At 36.4% G+C, this 13241-nt stretch overlaps 1 protein-coding gene across 2 annotated transcripts; it reads left to right on the top strand.

Annotated features, from left to right (window-relative positions):
- On the top strand, positions 1-12962 carry LOC124103052 (zinc finger protein 383-like). Of its 2 annotated transcripts, none has more exons than XM_046459532.2 (7): positions 1-184; positions 956-1118; positions 1396-1543; positions 5656-5744; positions 6170-6296; positions 7423-7539; positions 9296-12962. In XM_046459532.2, the coding sequence occupies exons 1-7, from the start codon at positions 180-182 to the stop codon at positions 10765-10767; spliced, it is 2121 nt and encodes a 706-aa protein (XP_046315488.1). In that variant the 5' UTR covers positions 1-179; the 3' UTR covers positions 10768-12962. The 2 variants fall into 2 exon arrangements, with proteins under 2 accessions (XP_046315488.1, XP_058440578.1); XM_058584595.1 differs by having other exon boundaries at positions 1-174.
- Positions 12963-13241: the final 279 nt, after the last annotated feature.

Here is a 13241-nt window from a genome sequence, read left to right on the forward strand (position 1 = left end):
TGGGGTCCCGGTTTCTTTTATTTCACTTGGAAGTGTGGGGGGCCTTTGGACTCCCTCGGGCCGATGGCCTGGAAGTCCGGACCTGAAAAACCAGCGGAAAACACGAGGCTTCAGGGCAGGTGTGGGACTATGGTGAAGGGCGGCTCGCCCGGCTCGCCAGCCCTGCGGCTGCGGGTGAGATGAGGTGGGGTGCGGTGTCGCGGGTTCCGCCTGTCGACACATTTTTTTCGTTTCCCTTCTCTTCTGTTTTTCTCTCTTCCATTTGCTCCTCTTTTTAAAAGCCACCCTTTAATATTAAACGGTTTTTTAAAAATATTTTTATTTGGCAAACACTTGAATATAGCGTGCTTATTTCTGGGTCAGGTCTTGTGCTTTTATATTGTATGAATGAATTTAATTCTTAAAAATCCAGTGTGTGTGTTGGAGGGGTATCTGTCATTACCCTGGTTTTTACATGCGCACACTTAAACCTAGAGAAGGTAATAAACTTGCCTATGGTGAAAATGCAGGTAAACTGAGGTTAAGTAAACCTATGCGGGCTGGTGCCACCACTTTGCGTTCTTAGTCACAATACTAATCCGCCAGCACCAATCCCAAAATTCTTATTAGAACTGTAGTTTTCTTCATTTTAGCCAATATCTTTTCCTTTTGGACTGCTCTAGTCATTTGTGTCTTTAATTATTGATGTGGTACTTTTCTTCTGATATTTTCTCAAGAAAAGATAATAATGTGAAATGCAGAGCAGAGCCTCTGAACTTTCCTGGTGTTGAAAGTCATGCTGCCGATGGACACAAAATGCAGTGTGCTCCCTGGTTCAAGATGTCAGCTACTCTGGAGAAACTCTTTTTTTTTTTTTTTTTTTTTTTCCGGTGGTTCTGGGGATCAAACCCCAGGGCTTTGTGCATGTATGAATGAACTATATCCCCAGCCTGAAACCATTTATTTTTTTGATCAGTGTTCACAAGGGGTTTGGCTCACTTGAGGAGCCCTTTCTTCTTGAGAAGGACCAGGATGTCTTCCTGGAAAGACAGGATTGGATGCGGGTACAGGATTCTCTTACCAGAGAGGAGGTCATAGGAATGAGAGGAGATGGAGAACAAGATCTGAATGGAGAACAGGTAAGAGGAGGCAGTGTCTCTACTGACCAGGGGAGAGAAACAATCAAAGTTATGTCTTTCTTCAGGGATAAGGAAAGTAGGGGCAAAGGTTCTCTGTTGAGATTTTCCCATAACCTCTTTGTTTTGACTATATTGATTCAACTTTCTAGTTGAATGCTTTTGTAGGAAAGAATATGAATCTTCTTCTTATAAGATGAAATAAAAATATTATTTCCCTTTTCTCTGCAGTCCATTTAATCCTATATTTCTTCCTTTTTGATAACATTTCTACATCTAGACTCTATCCAGTGCCCAGGAAGGGAAGAATGTAGCACATGAGAAGATTTTGGCATCAGCCTTGGATTCACCAGTTATCCAGCATTGGCCTGGGGTTATCCAACCTGAAAATGTCATCCCTATTTCTTGGGTTCTACAAGAAAAGTCAGGTGGGGAGCTAGCAGGCATGCTTCTGTTTATGGGAGAGAGTTGTTGTAGTTCAGTGGAAATGAGCTATGGTATGGTACCAAAGGATGATATAAATAACTAACTGATTTCTAGATGTTACACACATTAGAATTTTAAAAATAAAACTAAGCAAACATTGGCCTGAAAGTGACTAAAAGCTACTCCTTAGATGTTTCTGAGGCAGTCCCACCTTGCTTTGGCTCGGGAGACTGGCCACCTTATTTCCTAAGGCAGGGAGTTGGCAATTTCCAGCCTACAGATCAAATGGAACCAACTACTTCTTTTTGTATGGCCCCTGAATTAAGAGTGTATTTTATGTTTTTAAATGGTTGGAAAAAAGCCACCACAGAATTATAATATTTTAAGACATTGAAAATTATGAAACTTCTAATTTCAGTGTCCATACATTTTACTGGAACACAGCTGTGCTTTTTTTGTTTACATATTGCTTTAATGCTATAATAACAGAATTGAATTACATGGTGGGCTTATCTGATCAGTTTAGGCAGGGATCCCTTGCTTAGGACCCAACCTAAGGGGGTTGTTTTACTTCTATCCTCATAGGACTTCTTATTGTCAGAATTCTTTCAGAGAATTAGACTAAGAGAAATTTTAGTTGGATAATTATTATTTTTTAGAATAGTAAATAAATGATCTACACCCAATGGTTTTTTTAAAGATAAAATAGTAACATGTGTAATAAAATTAAATGTATTACCAAACATTTGGATGAAATTCAAAAGCTCCAAACTGTTGATGCAATTGAATATGTTCTGTAGGCCATCATCTCGTGGACCTTTGGACTAATTAGGACTCACATATCCAAGAGAGGAGACAGCAGCTTTCAGTTAAATAACTTTTCTCATCTTGTACACTTGAAGCAGATGATAAACAATTTATCTATTTATTTATTCATTCACTTAATTTATATGTTCATTTGTAGAGCACATACTGAGTGTATTTGAAGTGTCAGATAGCTATATGGGCAGTAAAGATGCAAAATTGAAGGCTATTTGATTCCTGCCCTAAAGACATTTTAGTCTGGTTGGGAAAACAGAAGAAATTTTGGGAAAACAGAAGAAAATCTGTGACAACAGTCCACTGTGAAAGAAACATGTAGAGGATGCTGTGGGACTGGGGGTAGAAAGAATAGATGGTCTTTGTGGCTGGAGTATGGATATAGGGTACATAAGAGAGAATGGTTCATAGTTTGGATAACTGAATAGATAGAAATGTGCTATTCACTAAGTTTGGCAACATAGATTGAGGTAATGATCAGTTTGAATCTAAAGATGAATTTGCAAAGATGAACATGCAAAGATGTCCATGTATTCAATACCTGAGTTTTAGTTTAATAAAGTGATTTGGATTAGAAAAATGGATTTGAGAATCATCTGCTTAAGTTGAAGCTGCTAATGTAAATGAAGTAATGTAGGGAGAAATTGTTGAGTGAGAATGGCAGAGGGGCAAGGATGGATACCTTAAATTCACTTAAGTTTAAGAGGTGAGTAGAAGAAAAGCTACTGTTGAAGAAGACTAAGTAGGAAAACAGAGAAGTAGAAGGAACTTTAAAAAAAATTCTTGTTTAGTTGTAGATGGACACAATACCTTTATTTTATTTTATTTTTCATGTGTTGCTGAGGTTTGAATCTAGTGCCTCACACATGCTTGGCAAATGCTCTATCACTGATCCCCAGCCCCAACCCAGAAAAGTAGAAGGAACTTTATGAAACAGCAAGAAAGAAGTCAGAAGGAAAAAGGAAGAGAATGGTCCATGGTGACATATATCACAGAGGTCAAAGAAGGGTGACATTGTACTGGTGGTAGATGAGGTTCTACAAAAGTGTTTGAAGAAGGAGCCCAAAATGTGATTACTGAGTTTGATGCCTTCACTTTGAGAATATTACTGTTCAGACCTGAAGAGAGGCTAGATAGATGGTAAATTAGAGTTCAGGATTTGTGAAGATATGAATTTGGAAATGAAAGTGTGGAATAATGTTAGTGTTTGAATGGGTTTCTAAGTTCCAGAGATAGGAAAATGATTGATTGTGGACCAGTGGACTAACTAACACCTGATGATAGGTGCCAACTGTGTTAGTCACCTTTTTGTCACTGTGACAAAATGCCTGAGAAAATAAATTTAGAAGAGAAAATATTTATCTTGGCTTACAAGATTCAGAAGTTTCAATCCATAGTCACTGGATATCATTGATTCTGGGCCTGTGGTGAGGTAGAACATCATGACAGGCAGGATATGGTAGAACAAAACTTATTTTATGGCAGTAAGAGAGAAGGAAAGGGTGAGGGAGAAGGAAGAGGGGAAGAAGGAAGAAGAAAGAAGAGAGAGAAAAGGGGCAGGAACTTCCAGGCTGTGCCCCCACTGACCTACTTCCTCTAAATAGACTCTGCCTCCTACAATTTCTATTGCTTCCCAATAGTCCATTCAATTAGGAACCCATCAGTGGATTAATCTCTTAATGAAATCAAAACCTTCATGATGCAGTCACTTTCCCAAAACCTCTGAATATTGCTGCTTAGGGGACCAAGGCTTCAACACATGAACCTTGGGGTACATTCCAGATCTAAACTATAACAGTGACAATGAAGTACAAAACAACTAATAAGTGACTCTTAAGGGTTCAGAATGAGCTAGCCATACCAAAATGATGGTGGGGGAAAAAAGGAAGTTCTTCAAGAAAGCAATTGAGGTTTTAAATTCTGTAAGGCTTTTTGAATAGCGCATGATTCTATTACATACTACTTGGTATCTCTTCTAATTTTAATAGAAGAGGTTATGCCACAGTAGATGTAGAGAGGAAAGTATCTGATTAGAAAAGCAAAGGAAGGAGATTGATGAATTCTAGGATGCAGATAATTCTAGGAGTTTGGTTTATGAAGTCTGAATTTTTATAATGGACACTGTCAAAGATAACATAGCCAGATATAAGTTAAAGGGGTGAAAATGTTTTATTCAGTAATTACTGACAGTAGGGGAAAGGGCTGAACTCCATTCTGACTTGGGTGTTTTAAGCATGTGTGTGGGGTGTAAAGGGGATCAGTGGAGCTAGAAAAATGAAAAATACAAAGGATTAGTCACTGTAAATAAGATTAGGTCAGCTGTTTTTCAGCTGGTACCATCAAAGTTAGAATTCTAGCCTTATAATGTAGTCTAGAAGACACAGGAAACTCATTCGTTTTTTATTTTTTAATTCTTTTGTGGTGCTGGGGATTGAACCCAGAGCCTTGTGCATGCAAGGCAAGCACTCTACCAACTGACTTATATCACTAGCCCAACTTATCCCTGTTGATGATAACATTAGGAAGGAATGGCTCTCTGGTCCTTGAGAGATACTTCTGAGTTGCAAGAGATAAAATTTTAAATCTTTTTGTGGTAAATGCCCTAAGGGACGTTGGCACCTATCACCAGGTTTTAGCTAGAATAAATAGTAAATTATCCTGGCAGTGTTGAGTTTTCTCAGGCAGACATTTTAGTAGAGAGACAGGGTCATCATAGAGACATACCTTCTGTTGCTGGAAGCTATGCTAGAGTTTGGTCAATAATTTTATGCAGGGGTTTGGGTAACGACCTTAGTACTGATAATTCTGTAGTTCTCAGAAGCAGTCACTTGTTAAAAAAAAAAGTAGTGGCCATCTGGCCAGTGAACTCTTTGCTTGAGGGCTACTCCAGGAGAGCGTACTTTTTTTTCTGCTTTCTCAGAGGAGATGTACTGTGAATTGTGTGTGTGGAGGGATATAGAAAGTAGAGGGTTAGGGTATGGGTAGAAGAGGAAAGGCTTGTTACAGATGGCAGGAGGACTATGGACAAAGCCTTAGAGGAAAAGCCTTAAGCGTATATGTGAGGGTTGGTGATCATTTTAGCTTGTAAATGCAGATTGAATGCTCTGATGAAAAAATGGGGTAAGAAATTACCAGAGAAGCAAATTGAGTTGAGAGTATCAGTGGAGTTTTAGTTTTAGTTTTTAGAACACATTTGAATAGGGTTCCTGGATTCAAAGGAAATTTATTGGCAAGAGGGACTTTTATTGAACAATTGGTCCATATTGACTACACTGATTACTTTCGTTCCTCTCAGTGTCTTCCACCCCTGAATCTGCCTTAGATCATGAGAACTGCCAAGAAGACAGAGCACAGGAAGAAGTGCCATTGGTCAGCAATCCCCAGGTGAGTTTTGGTTTCCTTTCTTCTGGAGAGTATTATTCTCTGAATAAACCAGTTATACCCACTTGAATCAAAGTGTGAAATATGATATATCAAGAACTATGTAATGTTTTGAACAGCCAACAATAAAAAATTAAAAAAAAAAAAAAAAAAAACAAACCAGTTATAATTTAAACCTTCAATCAAAGTGGTCTTTGACCATATAGCTTTAAAATTTAGATGTTTAATCCTCACTTAAAGAAGGTTTATTTGATTATTTAAGCCTGCCTTTTGATTTTATACCAATCCCTTTACTGTTTTCTATATTGTCTCCTGCCACTCCTTTCATAATCTTAATGAAAGTGATAGCATTTTAACAAAATCTCCTTGTTTATTTTATGAAGTCATTATGGGATTATTCCTAGGACAGCAAGTGTTTGTTGTTTCAGAAGCTGGTGATGTTTGAGGACATAGCTGTGTACTTTACCCAGAAGGAATGGATGTGTTTAATTCCTGCTCAGAGGGACCTCTATAGGAATGTGATGCTGGAGAATTATCAGAATTTGCTTTCTCTAGGTAAAGAATTTTATTCACTTACTTTGGTTTTGCTTTACTTTTTCAACTCATCCAGAAAGAATTTTGTTTTCTTCAGTGAAAAGTGGATAGTCGAGTTATATGTGTCTTTGCCTTTCAGGGACAGGAAACTGATTCTCTGATTTGGTTTCCTTCTGCCTTGTGATATGTTTGTATACTTTTTTGTTGTAGGGTGGTTTGTTGGGGATATTATGTATCCAGAAAAGTAACATATATGTTATAAACGTGCAGTTTGCTGAATTTTCAGAGTAAAAACTCTCCCATATAGTCACCCAACATTAAGAAATACAACTTTGTCTGAACTTAAGAAGCATGTCCCTTTGTGTCTGCTTCAGATAGTACTTCTACTCTACCTTCCTACCTCCACTTAAGTTAACAATTTTACTGACTTCTAACATGATTGGTTAATTTCGCCTGTTTTTGAATTTTAGATAAATAGAATTAAACAACATGTCATCTTTTGGGTTTTGCTTCTTACATTCAACATTATATTTGTAAGATTTATTAATTTGTTGCCAGAGATTGAAGTTACTCATTCTCATTACTTATATTATTCCATTGTGTGAAAATTTTACTATAAAGAGACATTTGAGTTATTTTTAGATTTGATTCTTACAGTGCTGCTGTGAATATGGCTTTTCTTGAAAATATACATGTATTTTTGTTGTTTATAACTAGGAATGAAATTGTAGGGTCATAACATATGCCAAACAAAGTAGTTGTACATATTTATATCCCAGCAGCAATATTAATGCTTGGTACTGTCTTTTCATTTTAGCCATATGGTGGATGTATAATGGTATTGTGTGTGTTTTATTTGCATTTCACTGAGTAATTAAGTTGATCACTTTTTATTTAGATTTGTTTTATTGAATACCTATTTTGTCATGTTTATAATTAGTTTCTGTCCTTTTTTTCTTGATTTGTAGAGTTGTTTATATGTTTTGATGCTCTGAGGACATTTTTAGTCCATCTATTACTTTACTCCCAGCTTTTCTATCTCCTCTGATCTTTATTGACCTCTTAACTGCCTGTAAGTTTAGGATTAGGCTTTGGAGTAGTTTTATTTTACTTTCTAGGTAATTGTATCTTGTTATCTCCTTGCAAGGAGCACTTCAATTTCCCAAACCTGTTGTGATCTCCCAGCTTGAACAAGGTCAGGAGTCGTATATTCTTGATCCACAGGGAGCTGGGTTAAGAGTGGCTCCAAGAAGCTCCTGTGTAGGTATGTGAACCATAAAGAATCTGAGAGTTTCTACCTTATCTTTTCCTTTGTCTTTTTACCTAAGGACATATCATATAGCTCCTTCCCAGTTATATCTTTCATTTAAAATCTTTAGGAGGAAAAACCAAAAAACCTACACCGTGGTTTCAACCTGTATCTTTAAAAGTATATGAATCCCTTGCATCCTGGCTGACTGTATTTTTTTACCACTTTAGATAAAACTTTATAATCTCCATTTTGTTCATACTCTTAACCTACAATTCTTAGTGTAATGGGATCTTCAATTCAGTCTTCTTTGATATTCTCCAGCTTTGCTTTCAAAAACATATTTGGCCTATTTTTATAAATTATTTTTCTGAGTGACATCTAAGGACCACCTACATATGAAACAATGGGAATGCTTATCGACAAGATATTACCTGGGGCAAGCTAGAATCTGTGCTTTTATGAGCTTCCAATATGATATGCCCATTAAAGTTTGAAAAACATTATTCTAAACTATGAGCTTCTTGGAGAGGCTGTAATCATCACCAGAACATATGCTGTATAATTCATGTTTAATAAATGTTTATTGTAGGAACACAGAAGAAGCCCATAGGTATACTAGTTTCTTAATCTAGGTGTGAGGGCAATGATTAGAATTTATGGATATGATCATTGCAATGACATTGTCCTTATGTTAAGGATAAACCTATTTTGGATTTTGATGAAAAGATTATTCATGGACATAAAATAGGTAAAGTTTATGGTAAAAAAAGTTAGATAAAATAGATACATGACCCAATTATCTGAAAGTTAATAAAATAGCATATATAACTATTTAGTTAATACAGGGTAGCAAAATACTTTCTAAGAGAATTAAAAAACAACTCAGTTCTGGTTTGACCAGAGTTGAATCAGAGTTAATCAGGGGAGGTTTCCTGTAGGAAGGGAGTTTAGTGATTTTCTGTAGGAGAGAAGTTTTGAATTATATTTTGAAAGAAAATACTGAAAATAATCTAATAGCTTGAAGAGATTGTGTTTAAAGTGAGATATGTAACATTAGGGTAGGTTGAACTGATTTGTTGAATTTTATTTCATCCTGAGTCCTTATGGTGGTATCATTTGAGATATAACCTATAATTTTAGCTCTACTAAGTTCAATTTGGAAGGTACTCTGAAGGTGTAAATCCCTATTTTTTATAAGCTTAGATTTTTTCATTCACCATTTTGCCTATATGTGGGTGTGTGTATGTGTATATGTAGCACAGGTTGTGAATATGATGAATATGGAATATGTACACACATATACATATATATTTGCTATTACTTACATGTATATGTAAATTAGAAATATATATATATATTTATATATATATGTATATATATAATTTTTTTTCTTTTTTTGTGGTAGTGGGGATTGAACTCAGGTCTTTATACATGCTATGCAGGCATCTACCACTGAGCTACATCTCCAGCCCTTTTTAAACATTTTATTTTATTTTGAGATGGGTCTCACCCTACCTCAGCTTCCTGAGTAGCTGGGATTATAGGTATGTGCCACTGTGCCTGGCCTGACCCAGTATTTTTAAAAATTAATTTTGTCTCGATTCTTTCCCCATAGATTTAAACAATATTTTGGTTTGAAATGTTTTATCACAACTCATCGTACTTTTTCCACATAATCAATCATTTATTTATTTATTTATTTATTGCTACAGCTACACAAGTGCAATAAACAAGTGACCCCCCCCCCCCTTTCCTTTCTTTTTTAAAGATCCAGGTGTTAGAACCAAGATTGGGGATGAAAACTCAACTGAAAAACTTGAAAAACTAATGTTTGAAAATAAGGAGGCACACTGGGTCATGAAAAGTACCCAGAAGAATCAGTGTGGAAAATCCATAGGAGAAACACTGAAAAATACGAATGAAAATTCTAGGAAGGTGAATGACAAAGCTAAGAAAATTATGATGGATGTGTCAGAACTAAAAGGTAAAGATCTAAAGGAAAGTTTGACTGAAAACTTGGAATATGTCATATGTAAGAGAGTTCCTAATGGGTGTAGTTTCTGTGAATGTAGCACAGGTTGTGAAAATACCTGTTGGCAGTCAGACCTTATTCTTCATGAGGAAATGCATGTCAAAGAGAAAGCTTGTGAATGTGATGAATGTGGAAAAGGTTTCAGGGTGTCCTCAGCTCTTACCTTACATAAAAGAATCCACAGTGGTGAGAAGCCTTACGCATGTGATGACTGTGGGAAAGCCTTCAGCCAGAGCTCTGCCCTAACCCAACATAAAAGAATCCACAGTGGGGAGAGACCATATATGTGTGACCAGTGCCACAAAGCCTTCAATGGGAGCTCAGATCTTATTAAACACAAGAGAATTCACACTGGAGAGAAACCTTATGAATGTGGGGACTGTGGGAAGTCCTTTAGGAATATCTCGGCCCTCACTGAACATCACCGAATCCATACTGGAGAGAAACCTTTCGAATGTAATGAATGCTGGAAGGCCTTCAGTAGCAGGTCAGCACTTTCTCAGCATAAAGGGATTCACAATGGAGGGAAGCCCTATGAATGCAGTGACTGTGGAAAAACCTTCAAGACAAGGAATTGTCTTACCATGCATCAGAAAATTCACACTGGGGAGAAGCCTTATGAATGTAGTGAATGTGGCAAGGCCTTCCAGTTTAGGCACTGCCTTACCATGCATCAGAGGATCCACACTGGAGAGAAACCCTATGAATGTACAGAGTGTGGGAAGGCCTTTAGTGGTAGTTCAGACCTTACCAAACACAAGAGAATCCACACTGGAGAAAAGCCTTACCAGTGTGCTGAGTGTGGGAAGGCTTTCAGTTGCAGCTCTGACCTTACCAAACATAAAATAATTCACACTGGGGAGAAACCATATAGTTGTAATCAGTGTGGAAAGGCCTTTGGTGGGAAGTCAGACCTTACCAAACATAAACGAATCCACACTGGGGAGAAGCCTTATGAGTGTCAAGAGTGTGGAAAAGCCTTCAGTTATAGCTCAGGCCTTAGACACCACAAGAAAGTCCATAATGGAGAGAAACCCTTTGAATGTCATGAGTGTGGGAAGACCTTTCATCAAAGCTCAGAACTCAATGTACACAAAAGACTCCACACAGGAGAAAAACCATATAAATGTGAAAAGTGTGGGAAAACTTTCAGGGTGAGCTCAGATCTCAATGGGCATAAAATAAGAAAGCATACTAAAATCCCCTGAGTTTGCAGATGAAAAATCATTGAGTCCAATATGCTTTCCTCAACCTTATGCACATCTACCTCCTTGCAGCAGTTGATACCAAGGAGACCTTACTTTTTGGAGATATAACCCTGATTAATATTGTATCTTGCCTATTGTTATTCTCATTGCTCTTACCTTACCCTACTTTTCCCCCATAGCTTTTAATAACTAATAATATATTTTATTTATGCTATTTATTTGTATGTATATTATCTTACTACTTTGATAGAGTATAAACTCCACGCAGGCAGGAAACCTTATCTTTTGTTAACTGATGTATTATTATTCTAAGCCACTAGAATCTTGGCTGATAAATGGCAGGAGGTTGTGGGGGTGAAGTGGAGTGGGGGAGGAGGAAAGAAACTCAATAAATAGTTTTGAATGAAATTAATTCCTTGGTTTCCATGATATGCTGTTTCTTGGTTCCCCTTTTGTGTTTCCAGCTGTTTTTCCCCTTTGTCTTTGTTGACTACTATTGGTCCCCTCATCCATAAAATGTGGCTGTATATCATTATGCTCTGTTATTTAAGAAAAGAGTCTTCATTGTCTGCATTGCCTAGTTGCCTGTATATTCTCCTAACCTTCACAACAATCTTGTTTGACAAAATATTACTCTGTTCTCACCTTTATGTCTATAATGTGTTTAATGTAAATAAACTATACACATGCTATTTCTGTATTAGATTGGGCATTTCAAGGCATTATCATGGAAGGGAAAAAATAAATGTGTTTATGCCATTCTCTTATCTGAAGGTCAAGAAAGAAAGAGGTTCTTTTATCTCAAGAATGTGAGCAAAAAATATCAATACTGTATTTAAAATCTATACTAAATCCATTTTTTAAAAAAACATGTAGGTAGTTCCCTGTGTGTACTATTGCATCCTTATAGTATGGACTCTAGACACACTTTACAGAGCAGTCAACAATATTCTTTAGAAATGTAGATTAGGTAATGTACTTAAAATTCTCCACTGGCTTCTTGTCACTTTTTCCTCCTTTTTAAATGGAACATTTTGTCGCATTTGCTAATTTCTTCCTGAACCATTTTAAAATAAGTTTAAGATATACCACCTATCCCCAAACACTTCAGTATGTCTCTCCTGAGAATAAGCATATTTTTTCATAATTGTAATGTCACTTTTATTCCTAAAAAATGATTTATAATTCTTATTGAATTATAAATTACAACAAATATCTTACCTATATTCAAATTTCCTTGTTGTCCTTAAAAGTCTTTTAAGCTGTTTTCTCCCCCCATCAGAATTCAATTAGGGTATACACTTTGCAATCACTACATTTTTTTTTTTTAGTTTATTTTGATCTAGAATCATGCTGTCTATTACTGTAGTCAATAGCCACATGTCTGCTGAGCACAAATAGAATCATGCTGTCTATTACTGTAGTCAGTAGCCACATGTCTGCTGAGCACAAGTGAAAATGGCTAGTCTGAATTAAAATGCATGACAAGTGTAAAATACATAATCAGTTTTGATTTCATGTAGAAAATAAAATTCTTAATTTTAATGTTGATTAATGCTGATATAATAATTTGGATATATGGGTTGAATAAAATATAATTAAAATCAATTTCAGCAATTTTTACTTTTGGCACTAGAAAACTTAAAATACATATGTAGCTTATAGTTGTTGCTTACATGGTATTTCTATGGGATATTGTGAATCTAGAACAATGGACTTACTTTCTCTTTTATGACATTAACTTTTTGAAGAATTTAGGCAAGTTATCTTGTTAGAACATCCCATATTCTGAATTCTCACTCTTAGAATAAAAATCATGATCTATAAAGTAAAAGGCGCTGCCTGCATTGTTGTTTCTTTTCCTTGCTGCTTTTATTATAGGGAAACTTGCCTGCAAGCAAAGCAAAAGGTACAGAGGCAAAGCAAAGCTCCTTGCCTGAGCTACTAGCTTTATTTATATTCATAGGTTATCTTAGGTCATTGGTATGGTTAGTATATATTGTTCATTGTATCACTAGGCAGGTTACAGAGTTAGCAACATTATGCAGCTTATTCCTCAATTACATACTAAGTTGCAATGTGCAAGGTTAGGAGCTCTTAAGAAAGTTCATCATTGGGGCTGGGATTGTGGCTCAGCAGTAGAGTGTTCCCCTAGCACCGGCGGGACCTGGGTTCGATCCTCAGCATCACATAAAGATAAAGACAGTGTGTTGTGTCCATCTACACCTAAAAAATAAATATTTTTTTAAAAGAAAGTTCATTGTATAAAGTTACTGTTAGTGGATAGGTTTAGGTGCAGTGAAACATTGTGGTTGTCTAATAAGAGAGCTGAGTGTCTAGTGTCAGGGCTGATAAGACTCTAGCATAAAGCCTCTTCATGGAGGGCATTACCATAGCAGTTAGGCATTGCACATGTATTAGTTATCTTACTAGTTCCTGGGAGAAACTGCAGAATATTCCAAGTATGGAAAACA

This window comes from Marmota monax, unplaced genomic scaffold (genome assembly GCF_021218885.2).
Source record: "Marmota monax isolate L192 unplaced genomic scaffold, Marmota_monax_Labrador192_F-V1.1 WCK01_AAM20220418_F8-fsc00280, whole genome shotgun sequence".
In the NCBI taxonomy this organism is placed as follows: domain Eukaryota; kingdom Metazoa; phylum Chordata; class Mammalia; order Rodentia; family Sciuridae; genus Marmota; species Marmota monax.